This window comes from Zingiber officinale, chromosome 8B (genome assembly GCF_018446385.1).
Source record: "Zingiber officinale cultivar Zhangliang chromosome 8B, Zo_v1.1, whole genome shotgun sequence".
Lineage (NCBI taxonomy): Eukaryota > Viridiplantae > Streptophyta > Magnoliopsida > Zingiberales > Zingiberaceae > Zingiber > Zingiber officinale.
The window spans coordinates 32993834-33008454 of NC_056001.1; the positions used below are offsets into that span (position 1 = coordinate 32993834).

General features: G+C 40.7%; 2 protein-coding genes across 2 annotated transcripts; both read left to right on the forward strand.

The window, feature by feature from the left end:
• Positions 1 to 10269: 10269 nt before the first annotated feature.
• On the forward strand, positions 10270 to 11917 carry LOC122013652 (proline-rich receptor-like protein kinase PERK9; the record flags this gene model as incomplete). The annotated part of the gene is made up of 4 exons (XM_042569897.1): positions 10270 to 11104; positions 11182 to 11586; positions 11661 to 11747; positions 11817 to 11917. Coding segments are annotated over 4 exons (1428 nt in total), but the record flags the coding sequence as incomplete, so codon positions are not given.
• Positions 11918 to 11995: 78 nt separating this feature from the next.
• LOC122016555 (proline-rich receptor-like protein kinase PERK12) lies at positions 11996 to 13789 on the forward strand. Its single transcript, XM_042573894.1, has 4 exons — positions 11996 to 12058; positions 12211 to 12358; positions 13146 to 13307; positions 13519 to 13789. The coding sequence occupies exons 1-4, from the start codon at positions 12045 to 12047 to the stop codon at positions 13699 to 13701; spliced, it is 507 nt and encodes a 168-aa protein (XP_042429828.1). The 5' UTR covers positions 11996 to 12044; the 3' UTR covers positions 13702 to 13789.
• The last annotated feature ends 832 nt before the right edge of the window (positions 13790 to 14621 follow it).

Genomic DNA, 14621 nt, shown 5'->3' on the forward strand with positions numbered 1-14621 from the left:
AATGTCACTACACCTGTCTCTAAAAGCTGGTGTACGGGCTAGTCCTCGTCGCTCGGAGGTTACACCCATACTTTTTATCGCATCGTATAATCATACTAACCAACAACGCTCTAGGATGGCTTCTTCTCAACCCTGAAGTGTCTGGTCAGCTCATTAAGTGAACCACAGAGCTGAGTGAATTTGACATATAGTACCAGCCCAGATTGACGATCAAGGCACAAACCTTGGCTGATTTTGTGACGGAGGTACAAAATCCCGAACCAGAGGCAACCTGAAAAATCTATGTGGACGGATCATCGACCAGGAAGGGCAATGACATGGGTATACTTTTGATATCACCGTGTGTAGATCGAATGCAGCTGTCCGTTCGGCTAGACTATTGGACCACAAACAACAAAGCAGAGTAAGAGGTGTTGATCGTCGGCCTGCAAGCGGCTTGGCACGTAGGAGCCGCTCGAGTCCTTATCCACTCGGACTCTCAATTGGCAGCATAGTAGTTGTCTGAGACTTTTGAAATAAACAATGCAAGGCTAACGTTATACGCTGAGGCGTTCGAAAAGTTGACGATCGAATTTCAAGAAGTAATCATCCAAAAGATCCCCCAAGCGGAGAATCTGTACGCGGACGAGCTGGCAAAAATAACAAGTTCCTTAACTCCCGTAATGATGGATAGGCCAGTTAAACAGGTATTGTTGGTGGCTCATATCGAGAGGCCAGCTAAAGAAGGAACCTTGAATGATTGGAGGACACCCTTGATCGAATTCATCCAATCCGGGAGAAGGCTCGGTTAATTAAGAAGAAGGTCGGATGGTTCACACTAATCAGGGATCATCTCTACCAAAGGGCCTTCTCGAGGCTACTACTCAAGTGCGTCGGAGCGGAAGACATCCAGTACATCTTATAAGAAGTTCACCAAGGCTCCTGTGACAGTCATCCGTTCAGCCGCTCGTTGGTGAGAAAAATCCTACTGGTGGGGTACTTCTGTCTTACCTTACAGGTAGATGCCGCCCAGACAGTGTCCACCTGCCTCTCTTGTCAAAAGTACCAGAACATACCGCACTGATCGACCAAAGAGCTAAAGGCATCCATCATGTCATGTTCGTTTGACTAGTGGAGCATGGACATTGTAGGATCTTTCCCCATGGTGACCAGTCAGAGAAGATTTCTACTTGTGGCGGTGGATTATTTTTCCAAATGGGTAGAAGTCAAACCGCTCGTCAAGATAGCTGAGCAGATGGTTATCAAGTTTTTATGGTAAAATATCGTATGTCGGTTCGGCATCCCTCATAAACTAGTCTCCGGCAATGAAAGATAATTTCAGGGGTGGAGGCTCAGAGAATGGTAGTCTAGCTATAACATTACATAGACTTTCACTTCAGTGGCTTACCTACACCCAAAACAATGGTCAGGCAGAAGTTACCAACAAAAAAATTCTCAGAGGGCTCAGGGCTCAACTCAATCACATGGAGGGAAGTTGGGTGGACAAGCTGCTGAGTGTACTATGGTCTTATCGCACGACTCCCTAAGAAGCCACTGCATTACTCCATTCCACTTGGTGTATGGAGTAGAAGCAGTGGTGCTAGTTGAGGTGGGCATAGAGTCTGATTGGTGATAGTTATATGACGAAAATAATCCTAATTGACAGCTTATGGAGTTGGATCTGATACACGAAGTAAGAGATACGTTGTAGTCTAGCTCATGGTGTATCGATAGAGGATGAAGTAAAATTATAACAGGCAAGTTATTCCCAGATCATTCTAGGTTGGCAACTTTGTTTGGAAAAAAGTGAAGCCGATTGGCAATGTGACCAAGCTGGAAGCCCCATGGGGAGGACCCTACAAGGTGATGCAGAAGCTTAGCTCGGGGTCATACTATCTGCAGGACGAAGACGGAAGGAAGCTCGACCGGCTATGAAGCGCGAACCATCTGCAGCCCTATCGAGGGTGGATAGTAAGCGCGTGGTAGAATTGATGTAAATTGTAAAATTACAATTTATTTTATGAATGTAGGAAGATGCAAACAAAGATTTCCCAAGTGTCAAAAACTCTCGGCCCGATCGGGTGAGTTATAAGTGAGCACGCTCTCGCGCCTCATGAATAATTACCACGGGATGCAGACGGGCATGTCCCAGATTCACAAGCAGTTCGACAGTGTTATAAGAGAGTGTAGCTCTCGTGCCAAGTGTCAAAGACTCTCGGCCCGATCAGGCGAGTTATAAGCGAGCACGCTCTCACGCCTCAAGAATATTTGCCATGGGGTGCAGATCGGACGTGTCAAATACTCACGAGCCGTTTGGCCGTGTTATAAGCGAGCGTAGCTCTTGCACCAAGTGTCAAAGACTCTCAGCCCGATCAGGTGAGTTATAAGCTAACACGCTCTCGTACCTCAAGAATATTTGCCACGAGGGCAGACCAGGCGTAAAGACTTACGAGTCGTTCGGTTGTGTTATAAGCGAGTGTATCTCTTACGCTAAATGTCAAAGACTCTCAATCTGATCGAGCGAGTTATAAGCGAGCACACTCTTGCGCCTCAAGAATATTTGCCATGGAGTGCAGACCGGGCATGTCCTAGACTCACAAGACGTTCGACCGTGTTATAAGTGAGCATAGCTCTCGTACTAAGTGTCAAAAACTTTCGACCCAATCAGGCGAGTTATTAGCGAGTACACTCTCGTGCCTCAAGAATATTTGCTACAGGGTGTAGACCAGGCGTGTCAAAGACTCAGGTGTCGAGTGGTCGTGTTATAAGTGAGCTTAGCCCTCACGCCAAGTATCAAAGACTCACATGTCGAGCGGCCTTATCATAAGTGAACTTAGCCCTGGTGCTATGGGCTAGAGATCCTTGACTCGATCGGGCAAGTTATAAGCGAGCGTTGCTCTCGCGTCTGAAGATAATTAGCTGCGAGATCTAGATTGCACGTGTCAAAGACTCTCAACCCGATCAGACCAGTTATCAGAGAACATTGCTCTCGCGTTGAGTGTCAAAGACTCTCGATCCAATCAGGTGAGTTATAAGGGAGCATTGCTCTCGCACCTGAAGATAATTAGCCACAGGGTCTAGACCAGGCGTGTTAAAGACTCTAGACCTGATTGGGCGAGTTATAAGCGAGCGTTGCTCTCGCACCTAAAGATAATTAGCCATGGGGTCTAGACCGGGTGTGTCAAAGACTCTCGACCCAATTGGGTGAGTTATAAGTGAGCGTTGCTCTAACGCTAAGTGTTAGAGACTCTCAACCCATTCAATTGTGTTATAAGTGAGCGGAGCACTCGCGTCAAGTATCAAGCAATCATTAGCCACTAGACCGTGTCAGAAGTAAGCTTAGCTTACATTTAGGTAGTTGCATGACTGGATATAGGGGGCCAAACGTCCTATGCTAAGGAGGGGTTACAAAACTATAAGAAGTCGGATCATAATTTTTAAAAGCGCGGAACGAGCGCTCATTGATTAATACTTAGAAATTTTTACAAGGTGTTGGGGGGATGTACAGAAAGCTGATGAAAAACTTAAAGAATAAACTACACCAAGTAATCAAGAGCGTCATATGGGAGCAATTCTGTGATCTTCTCCTTGTTTATAATTTGTCTCGTCAGATTGAGAGAGAGAGATAGCCACCGTCCTTTAGTTGCTAGAGGGTTCCATCGATGCTATAGTTAAATAGGTGAAGAACCTGGTCAGTGAACTTGTTGTTGAAAGTGTCAAAGCGGAGATAATTTACTCTGAAAGATTCCAACCGGCCATGTTCCTCCTCTTGGTATCTGTTGAAAGCATCCCAGGATTCCTCTAACTCAGATTTTAGTGAAGCCAGCTTGGCATCTTTCTCATCGAGCTGGATCTTGCTCGCTGTTTGTTCTGCCGTTTGGCTATCCCGCTCGACCGTCAGAGTAGCTTCTGCCTCTTTGAGATTTTGGGCCAAGACTCGAGCCTTCTTGTTTTTGATGTCAATATCTTCAATGGCTCAGAGTTTCTTAGTATTGGCAGAGTTTATCTTAGACTCAAAAGTATGAGCATGCTTGGTAAGCCGATCAAGTTAGAGGGTCTACTCGTGATTTTTGTTCTTCTCCACATTGAGTGTCTGTTCGGACCCCAGTAGCTACTTAGAACTCCGTTTCAAGTCTGTCTTCAGTTGGGCCACCTCCATAGTCAATTGCTCAATGCGGGTTCGGGAGGTTTCTAATTGTCCGCTCGGAGCGCGTAGCTGCTAGAGCTCGTGCTCCAAGAACGCTAGCCTCTGGCATATGCCTAGACTTTTCACCTAGAACTGTATGAAAAAAGAGCTAATTAGAGTCGATCGGGAGATGCAAATAAGAGACTTAGTTAAAAATACACCCAGGTAGACTTCTGAGTGAAGCCGTCCGCGAGCTCTCTGGGTGGAATAATCGATGTGAGGGCCCTAACATCTACCCAGACATGCGCTAGTGGCCCTTGCATCTTAATCTGGTGCTTGGGAGAGTTCGGCTCGGCGCCATCAGGGTGACGCCACTCGTTGGTCGGCAGGTGAATCACGGTCGTTATGTGTTTGTGGCCACTCGGATATGATGGCTCTGATGTGGCTCGACCCTTAGACTTAGACATCGGGGAGGAGTGGATTATGGACACTTGGGCAGCTAGGACGACCGATCAAGGTGGAATGTAAGCGACTAGCGGTGGACATATTGTCCCGACCGACAGCGCAAACAACGAGGGTATCTGATCGGAGGATGGAGGAGTGGGCACGGCAGTTTCCCTCTCTGGGAAGATAGAAGATGAGGTTTCACCCCGCTAGGAAGAGGGGTGAGAGGTGGTAGGTGCAAAGGCCTGCCTAGTAGAGGTTGTCGAGCGAGAAGAAGCTTCCCCTTGATGCATCTTGTGGCGTTGGATTAACAGCTCACCTGAGATGGTCGACTCCGAATGCACCACGATCGGTGCCATGGATTGCCACTTGGGGAGTAGTTCTCCAATTGTGGTCATAGCGTCACTAGTCGCCACTCGATTTCCTCCTGATTTGTCGGTCGGGTCATCGAAATGCTCGACCGGCAATAAGTCGCGACTCTCTAACTCAACGATGACCCTAGCGTTGATCTCCACATTGGCAAGCCTGCTCTTGCCGCTCAGTTATGCTCTCAACATGATTTAGCTGCAAAAAGTAAGAAAAATCAGTTAGATTCAAAGATGAGTGGCAAAAAAAAACACATACCTAAGGGGATAGGCAGCCATGTTTAGATTGGGCCTAGCCCGTACACATATAAAACTCCCACCAACAGCAGTTGATGTATGTGGTACTTCTGATCGGCCAGACTCGAGGCTGCTTGGAGGTAGTCTGACTTGTTGCGATACCTACCGAGTGGGGGAGGCTTCACTAACTCTATCTGCCAACCGGCCAGATAATCGGGCTGGTCAAGAAGACGGACGAAAAAATAATGCTCCCTCCAATGCTTATTCGAGGAAGGCATTTTATCAAAATAGACTGCACCCACTTGGGCTTGGAACAGAAAGGTTCCTAGCTCGAATAGCTTGGGATAATAGAAGTAGTCGAACACACGGGGTACTAAGGGAATTCCGTACAGAGGGAATAACACGACCACCTCTCACAACAACCTAAAAGAATTGAGCACTAATTGATACAAGGAGATATGGAAATATTTGTAAACTTCTGAGAAAAAGGGGTGAGTGGGAAAGCGGAGGCCGCCGTAAAATTGGTCCTTAAAAAGGGGAAAACCATCATGTGACAGGTGAGGGCGATCGTAAGCAGAAGGGACGACAATTTGATAATCAGCGGGGAAACGATAGGTGAGCTTCATTTGATCGACTTCATCCCCATTAAATTTAGATGCAGTGGAAGTGTACCAAAGTCTAGGGATGGTCAGAGGCGGACGAGGAGATTCAGCCATGAGGTAGAGAGAGGGAGGAAAAACCAAGAATCAAAGAAAGAAAGGAGGGAAGGCTTACTGCAAAGAGAATCACCGACGAAAAAGAAGAGAAGATGACGTTGAGTGTGAGGAAGACGATGAGGGGAAGAGAAAGAGTCGGGGGCTTAAAAACCTGGGGAGCAGTCGCTCTGAGCCATTCGATCAAGGGCTTTGGAAAATGGGAGTTTATTGCGACCGTTGAATTCAAAAATGCAACAGTCACATCAATTCCAAACAGTAGTCTGTCACATCACGCATGCAGCTACATGTAGAGGAGCCACGTGGCATTCTGTTACAGGTGACATTAATGATAAAGCAGAAAGCATGATTACAAGGCATGACTGAGCATGCTCTACATTAATAGATGGAGATTTGAATGATTCTCAAGAAATCACGGTGACATTAGCGGCAATTAGAAAGCACTACAGTCGAAAGCAAGGCTCAGCAAAAAGTTAGGAAATTGGCTAAGTGTCGCATATGACAGAGCTGAACGACAGCTATAAAACCATATGTCTTCACCATCAACGGCTGAATGGTGGTTGTAAAACCATAGGTCTTTGCAATCAGTAGTCGAATGACGGCTATAAAATCATATGTCTTCGCATCAACAGTCGAACGACGACTATAAACCCTTGTGTCAGAGAACATCATTAGCCAAGCGACGGCTATAAAATTGTATGGGTTCTAACATTAGCAACCACACGACGGTTATAAACACGGGGCCAAAGACATCAACATCCAAATGATAGTTATAAGCCCCAGACCATCCTTATGGGAAGAAGGAGCTCTAGACCACACTGACTATCCAATTAGTCGAACTTATAGCCACCTTCGACTAGACTTGAGGCGGAGACTTGTGATCCGGTAATGACAAGGGGTCCCACCAAGGAGAGGTCAAAGTAAGGAAGATTAGTTGACGTGGAAAACAAGGTCAAACGGGGTGACCAAGCATGGCTGAGCGGACCGAGTATGGCCGAGCAAATTGCACACACTTCCCAACCGGGTAAAGATAGCCCTTCGAACCACAGAGAAAGTTAAGCAGTGGTTGGTCTCGCTGATCAGGCTCCACGTCTGGTCAAACGAAGATAACAGATGATGGTTAGGAAGCAAGGAGAATGACGAGCTGGCAGGTCCGAGGGACACTACCGATCCGGGGTAGAGCGATCGGACGAACTCCGGTCGATCACGCGTAGCTACACCAAATATCTTAACATATCCTTTTGGGAGTTTGTGTCGTTGACAGCAAGGCATGCCCAATAGGCAAATCGTACTTTAGAAGCTTCTAGGTTGTCACATCAGAGCGTTGCATGACTGCTTAAGGAATGATGTAAGAGACATTTTTTTTACTTATCTTTTCTTAAGATACCTAGGAAAATGTGAATACATTTTGAGATGCATGCATGAACACTACACTACAGTGCCGCTATAAAAGGAGGGGTTCCCATCTATAGGGGAGATATGCGCAACTTCGTTCACTACATGCTCTTGCTACAGTTCTTCATTTCTCTACTCGCCGAAAATTGAGTTGAGCGTCGAAGGGTCATCATCGGGAACCCCTTCCTAGCCCAGCACTAACAACTTTACGTTGCAGGCTTGCATGGAGTCTTCGCTTTGTCAACTTCTCACCCACATCCTCAATTTGCTGCCATCTCCAAGTTCGGACAAGATCATCTGCGATGAAATAGTATTTGTTGCAAATCTGCAACAAATCCATTTTTATTACAAATTTGTGATGAAAATGTGATTCGTCGTTAAATCTGGGATGAAAATTGATATTGTCGTAGAATTGTGTTGGGTGACTTGTGGGGTGAATTTTATTTTCATTGTAAAATTGTAAAGAATTTGATGGTGACAATAATATTAATTATAAAATTAGTGATGAATTTACATATTCTTATCGTAGAATTTTGTGATGACTTATTAGTTATGAAAAAAAATTCATTGCAAATTATTTTTGTCACAATTTTTTTTAAAATTCGTTACAAAATGTCTGTTTTTTTTTTTTTGTCGTGGTGCTAAAGATCAAACAAAAGGTTCTCACAAATAATATATTTTACCAAGAGTTTAGGGGAATTGCTCCTCTAACTAAAACTAACGTTTGGTGCCAAAAGATTTTAACGAGGATTCAAAACCTCCATGGGTGTGTGATGCAATGATAAAATACTTAGGCTATTTTTGCTGGGAAATAATTAGTCTTGTCATATAATTAGGATTATATTATGAGGTTAATTATTTTTTGGGGAACAATTTTAAACTTATAATATAATATGATATAGATTACAAAAGATATTAAACTTTTATATAATTTCAATTATATTCTAATTCTAAGATTTAATATACCAAATATATCCTTAATCCATTTCATGTACCAATCTATCGTCATCATTATCATCGATCGTTGTTGCCAGTCGTCGCCATTGCCAGCAACCTCTTGTTGTTCGCCGCCTACCACTCGCCCGTCACTTCCTTCACTCGCTGTCACCCGTCAATCGCCTACTGCTGTCAGGGGTGTTACTACCATCGACCGCGGCCGCCAACCGCCACGGATAAAGGTTACAAGTTATTTTTATTATTTTATAATAATATAAATTATATTTCTTAAAAAAATAACAGACAACAAATAAAAGAATATAATCGTCTTTATAATAAAAAATTACATACATATTAACTTTTTTATCAAACATAGTAATGTAATTATTACATTACATTATAAACGTGATAACATTAGGTCATATATATAGATGATAAAAATTATAAAATGGACTCGGTTTTGGCGATTTAGATATAAAGTCTGGGAGTTCTTTTAATCTTTGCCCAATTTCTAAAGTATAAATCATCTTAACAGCAATTCTATTTTGTTAAATTGAATTTATTATTTTTTTCCCCTATTTTAATATATCGAGAATGAAATATATATAATACGAAATTTAGACTTTATTTATTTGTTAGAAAATAATTTTTTTAAAAAAATTGTCAATAAATTTATATCAGATTTAGTGAGTACTATTACAAATCAACACCTATTAGTTTTAAGTCAATTCTCGAGGCTTAATCCTAAATATCAAGAACTAACTACAATCAATATCGGATGTTGGACATAAGAAGGAAAATCGAAACATGTTAAGAGATTTGATGTTTGATAATGATGAAATCTGACAAGTCAATGTTGACTAAATGCAAAATAATGATAAAGTCATAATAATGAAATCTCGATAGATCAAGATTGACTAGATGCCAGACAAACTACGATCAAAGCAAATAACTATTCATTTCTCTAATGACATCATCAATCCAAACAATGAGAACCTCATCTCACGAGGAAGATCTCTCTGATGCCCCCTCTTTATCCCCTCCACGCCATCCTTACCTCTAATTGAATAGCTAATTTCGACCTTTCTTCGTATTAGATCTTCATGTACATTTTCATTTAGAAAATAATGATATAATTCTAAACTTGAATAATATCTTACATATATACTAATTATTCGAAATGTACTAAGTTTAAAATATTTAATGAATTTGCGACTACAAGTATACAATTGAATACCTAAGATAATCTAATACAAAAAATAATTAGCCATGCAAAACATTCTAAAACATATTATGACTACATAATCCTATTTTAGATTGTTTATGGGGTCTAATTTTAGTACCAATTTCTCGTTTAATGAGTGGACGCCCTAATCTCAAGAGAAGACCTTTGCCCTTCCCTAAATTCTTTTCCATGGTGCTCAAACAATGCTACTTCAATCTATGCTTTCGGTGCGTTCTTCTTTCATAGACTTTATTCTCTCATATGTATCTTCAATCGTTTACGTATACTTTTGTTTTCGAATCAATTTCTTTGGCATGACATTATGATTTCTTGCTTTCCTATAGAGAGGAGGTTGGTAGATTTTGCATCGAGTACTAGTAGAAATATTCTTCATTCAATTGATGATTATGTTCTTCGATGAGGAAATTTGTTTGTTATTTGATGCTATCAACTTGTCAATCAATGTGTTGCTACTTTGGCATATATGAAGAAAAAAGAGGAAGCTGCTTTTGTATGAAAAAGGTTTCAACTTGACTTGCAAGAGAAGAGAAAAAACAACGACAAGGGAGACGAAAGGAAATGTCACAACCTATTGAATCTCCCAATAGTTCAAGTTATACCTTGCCAAGCACATCTAAACATTCACCCCCATTTACACCAATTTCACCACCATCCCCAATTGACGAAACTCCACCACCTCCCGCCGGAACCTCTCCACCACCACCACCATCAGCATCACCACCTCAACCTCTTACCTCACCTCCACCATTGTTATCTCCACCACCACCACCACCACCATCACCATCACCATCACCACCACCACCACCACCACCATCACCATCACCATCACCACCACCACCACCACCACCATCACCATCTCAACCTTTTATCTCACCTCCACCATTGATATCTCCACCACCACCAACACTACCTTACATATCAAATTCACCACCTCCACCTAACTTATCGACACCCCCTCCTATAGCATCATCCTCATTGCAGCCACCACCACCGCCATTGCCGCCCCCGCCGCCGCCACCACCATCCAATTCAAATGCAACTCCTCCACCTCCCTCTACTTCTCCTCCTCCTCCTCCTCCTCTTCCTCCTCCTCCTCAAGCTACAAATCCAAATCCCTCGCCATTGTCAAATGATTCAACTATATCAATTCCACCACCTCCACCTCCTCCAAATCCATCCCCTCCACCTAGCTCACCTTCATACTCAATACCTCCTCCTCCATTAATACCTCCTCCTCCATCAATACCTCCACCAATGTTTGTTCAACCGCCTCCCATAAATCCAAATATAGCCCCTCCTATCAATAACAAAGAATCGCCGCCGCCACCACCTCCACCTCCACCAACTCGAACACTTGCTCCAATTTCTCCATCTCCCCATCATGTGCCTCCACCTTATCCACCAACCATGCATAGTCCTCCTCATGTTCATACTAATGGCACTACAAAATCTAACTCTTCTTCTAGTATTTTTCCTCATTCGAGAACTTCAAAGAGTTCAAATGTAACTGAAACTACTGGAACCGGGACTTTAGTTGGAATAACCGTTGCCGGAGTGCTAGTTTTCATCGCAATTTTCTTTATAGTCCTCAGGAAGAAGAAGGGAAGAACATATGGTTCTACAAGTCCATATGATCAATCTCTCAGTCAACCCACTCTACCAAGTAAGTCATAATTAGTTACTGATATTTCTCATCTTTTTCCATATTTCAGTCACTAACTACATAATCTTCACATCCAGATAACAGCGGTTCGAATAAGATAGCATTATCACCTACAATGCAAGCCTCATACAATCGTCAAGTTCATACATCGGATACCATTGAGCCGCCAGGATCTAGGCATTGGTTTACATACGACGAGTTAAAATCCATAACAAATGGATTTTCTCATGAAAATCACATCGGTCAAGGTGGATTTGGGTCTGTATATAAGGGTACAATGTCTGATGGGAGGCAAATTGCTGTCAAACAACTTAGGGCTGGTAGTGGACAAGGCGATAAGGAATTTAAGGCAGAAGTGGAGATCATTAGTCGCGTACACCATCGCCATCTTGTTTCTTTGGTGGGCTACTGCATAGCTGAACATCATCGCCTTTTGGTTTATGAATATGTTTCTAACAAAACTTTGCAGCATCATTTGCATGGTAAATACATGAATAAAGAGTTTCCTTCTCATGGAGATGATAGGTATCTAACAGAATGCCCCTTTAACTATTAGGAGAAGGTCTACCGGTTCTCGATTGGGCAAAGAGAATGAAAATTTCTCTAGGATCGGCTCGTGGACTAGCATATCTTCATGAAGACTGTAAGTGAAATTTAATGATTTTTCTTCAATTTTAAACTACTTTAGCATAATTTATGATTACTTTGATAGGTCATCCTCGTATCATCCACAGAGACATCAAATCGGCTAATATCCTCTTAGATGAATCTTTTGAAGCTCAGGCAATATTATATCTTCATGATCATTTTTGAATGAATGAACTAAATTCTTAAATAGTTTTTTATCATGATTTCTAAGGCTTTGATAGTTTACCAGGTTGCAGATTTTGGCTTGGCAAAACTATCAAATGATGCTAATTCTCATGTGTCAACTAGAGTCATGGGGACATTTGGGTAAACTTTTTTTTTTTTTTTGTTTACTCATGAAACTTCCCATATCGTCTCATTTTTTCCCCCTTGAATTCTATGCCAATGGGGAAAGTTTATGTTTTCGATTTTACGATCTTAAATAACTAACACATTGTATGATTTTATTCTCATTTTAGATACTTGGCACCTGAATATGCTTCTAGTGGAAAATTGACAGACAGGTCCGATGTGTATTCATTTGGTGTTGTGCTTCTAGAGTTAATAACTGGGCGTAAACCAGTAGACACATCTCGTCCTCTAGGAGATGAGAGCTTAGTTGAATGGGTATGTTTAATTTTACTATTCAATTTACTGTTGTCAAGTCCATAATTAATTGTTGTTTCTAGACGAGATTAGCTTTAATCAAGGCATCTTAAATAAAATACCAATTTCCTTTATCTATCCTTCAAAATTTTGATCAATTCAACTTTTCTAATATAAAACTAAGGGTAACTCATATGCACACCAATTGTAGTTATTATTTGTATTCTAGCTACATCCCAACACAAGTTCACTTAATGTACCCTAAACCCTAACCCCGATCACTTAACAACACCACAACACAACTTCACAATCATCACAATAATACAATAAGCAAAACAATAACTTGTTAGTCTATTACAAACATTCTTTCCCATTAGCATGATTGTTAGGACCAAAAGAATTCGCATATCTCCACAATGATATGATATTGTCCACCTTGAGCTTAAGTCATCATAGTTTTGTATTTAGGTTCTACTCAAAATGTCTCATATCAATGAAGATATCTTTCACCTTTTAAATTTATGTTATTTTCTATGTATTTCCAATGTAAGATTTTGATTGTAACCCAACAACAATATCGGTTATTTTTATTGTTCATTTATCCTTGTAATCACTATTACATTATCAAATGGAAAGGTTAAAGATTTCTCTGTGTGTTATTATGATTTTAACTTTATTATACAATTCAAATTGTCAATCGACCAAATCCTTAGCATTACAATGTGTGTAATACATATCTTATATATAGAGTTTGTAGTACAATTTTTCATGTGTATCTATTAAATTATTCATTTCAATCATTTTACAGGCTCGACCACTCTTGATTCATGCCCTTGAGACAGGTAATTTTGATGAATTAGTGGATCCTAGATTGGAGAACAAGTTTCCCAAAGTTGGAATGCTACGTATGATTGAAGCAGCTGCTGCTTGTGTTCGTCATTCTGCTCCCAAGCGGCCAAGAATGGTGCAAGTATGTACATATACTCAATTTTTATCAAGCACCTCTTGTTTTAATATTTTTCACATGAGTTTGATCATTTCTAATGTTCAAGAATTGTATATTTAGTTGTTAGATAGTTATGATGAAGAAACTTATTGATCATTATATCGAATTATGTATTTAAATTTCATTAATTAGAATTTGTGCATGATTTTAAAAGGTATATCACCTATTGTTTTAGGTAATGAGAGCATTGGATAACGACGAAAGCTTCAGTGATCTCTCCAACGGCATAAAATTTGGACAAAGTATGATCTACAACTCTGGCCAATACTCTGCTGAAATTCATAACCTTCACAAAATGGCATTCTCTAATGGAAGCTTTAGCATTGACCATGATAATTCCAATGAGTTTAATCATTGAAGTTTTGGATACAATGAAAGCGATCATTAGATTGATCTTTTATGGCTGATTATTGTTAGTATTAGGTGTTATTTTTTATTTTTTTTACTTTGGGTGTAGGGCAATTAGCTTGTTGTGACAAGTTTGTCAATTTTTTATATAAAAAATCTAGAGTTTTATTTTAGTTTTTTTTTACCTAAACATTTCTTTTTGTATTATGTACAGTTGTTGTGACTATATTGTTTCATTTTGGAACAGAATTTAATTAATTGTATAAAGATCAAAGCCTTTCTAGATAGTCGATTATCTATTTTCTTTGGTTGAATGAAATTGGGATAAGCCACCAAATTTCTTTAGAATTATGGATTTGAAGAACCAATTTTTGGTTAAGTAGCGACCTTTTGTTGATTAAAAACTCAAAAATATGACCATTAGACTACTTTTTAAAGCCATGATTGAGATTCTTTGGGTACAAGTTAAGCACACGAACACTCCCGTATTTCCTCTCATTATTGAAGTGCTAAAAGATTATCAAGTGGTTTTGTTCTTGCCATTAAAGCTCTCTATGGTAACACCTCTCTTCACTTGTGATTGATTTCTTCTCTTTGGATTTATTCATCGTATCATCGAAGAGAGAGTTGTTCATTGGTTGGGTCAAGGTTTCATACTCATAAGGTCGTATCCTCGAATTGCTAAGACTTGCTCCATTGCCTCAATGCAGAGGATTGATTTAAATTTTGGGTTTCGACGATTAGTTTTTTGGTCGTCTAATAACCTTTTGGTCAACCAAAAACATAAAAGCAAAATCGTTATACCACACTTTGTGGTGATTCTTTTGATACAAGATTAAGTACGAAAATATTCTCACTTTCTTCTATCATTGTTGAAGTGTTAAAACAATACCAAAGGGACTCGAAGGTAAAAGATAAGGTTTCATCCTT

What these genes read in the sequence shown, in the direction of transcription:
- LOC122016555 (XM_042573894.1), top strand. An exon ending in ATGAGAGCTTAGTTGAATGG is followed by an intron (nt 12,359 to 13,145) that starts GTATGTTTAATT and finishes ATCATTTTACAG; the next exon opens with GCTCGACCACTCTTGATTCA. An exon ending in AGCGGCCAAGAATGGTGCAA is followed by an intron (nt 13,308 to 13,518) that starts GTATGTACATAT and finishes CTATTGTTTTAG; the next exon opens with GTAATGAGAGCATTGGATAA.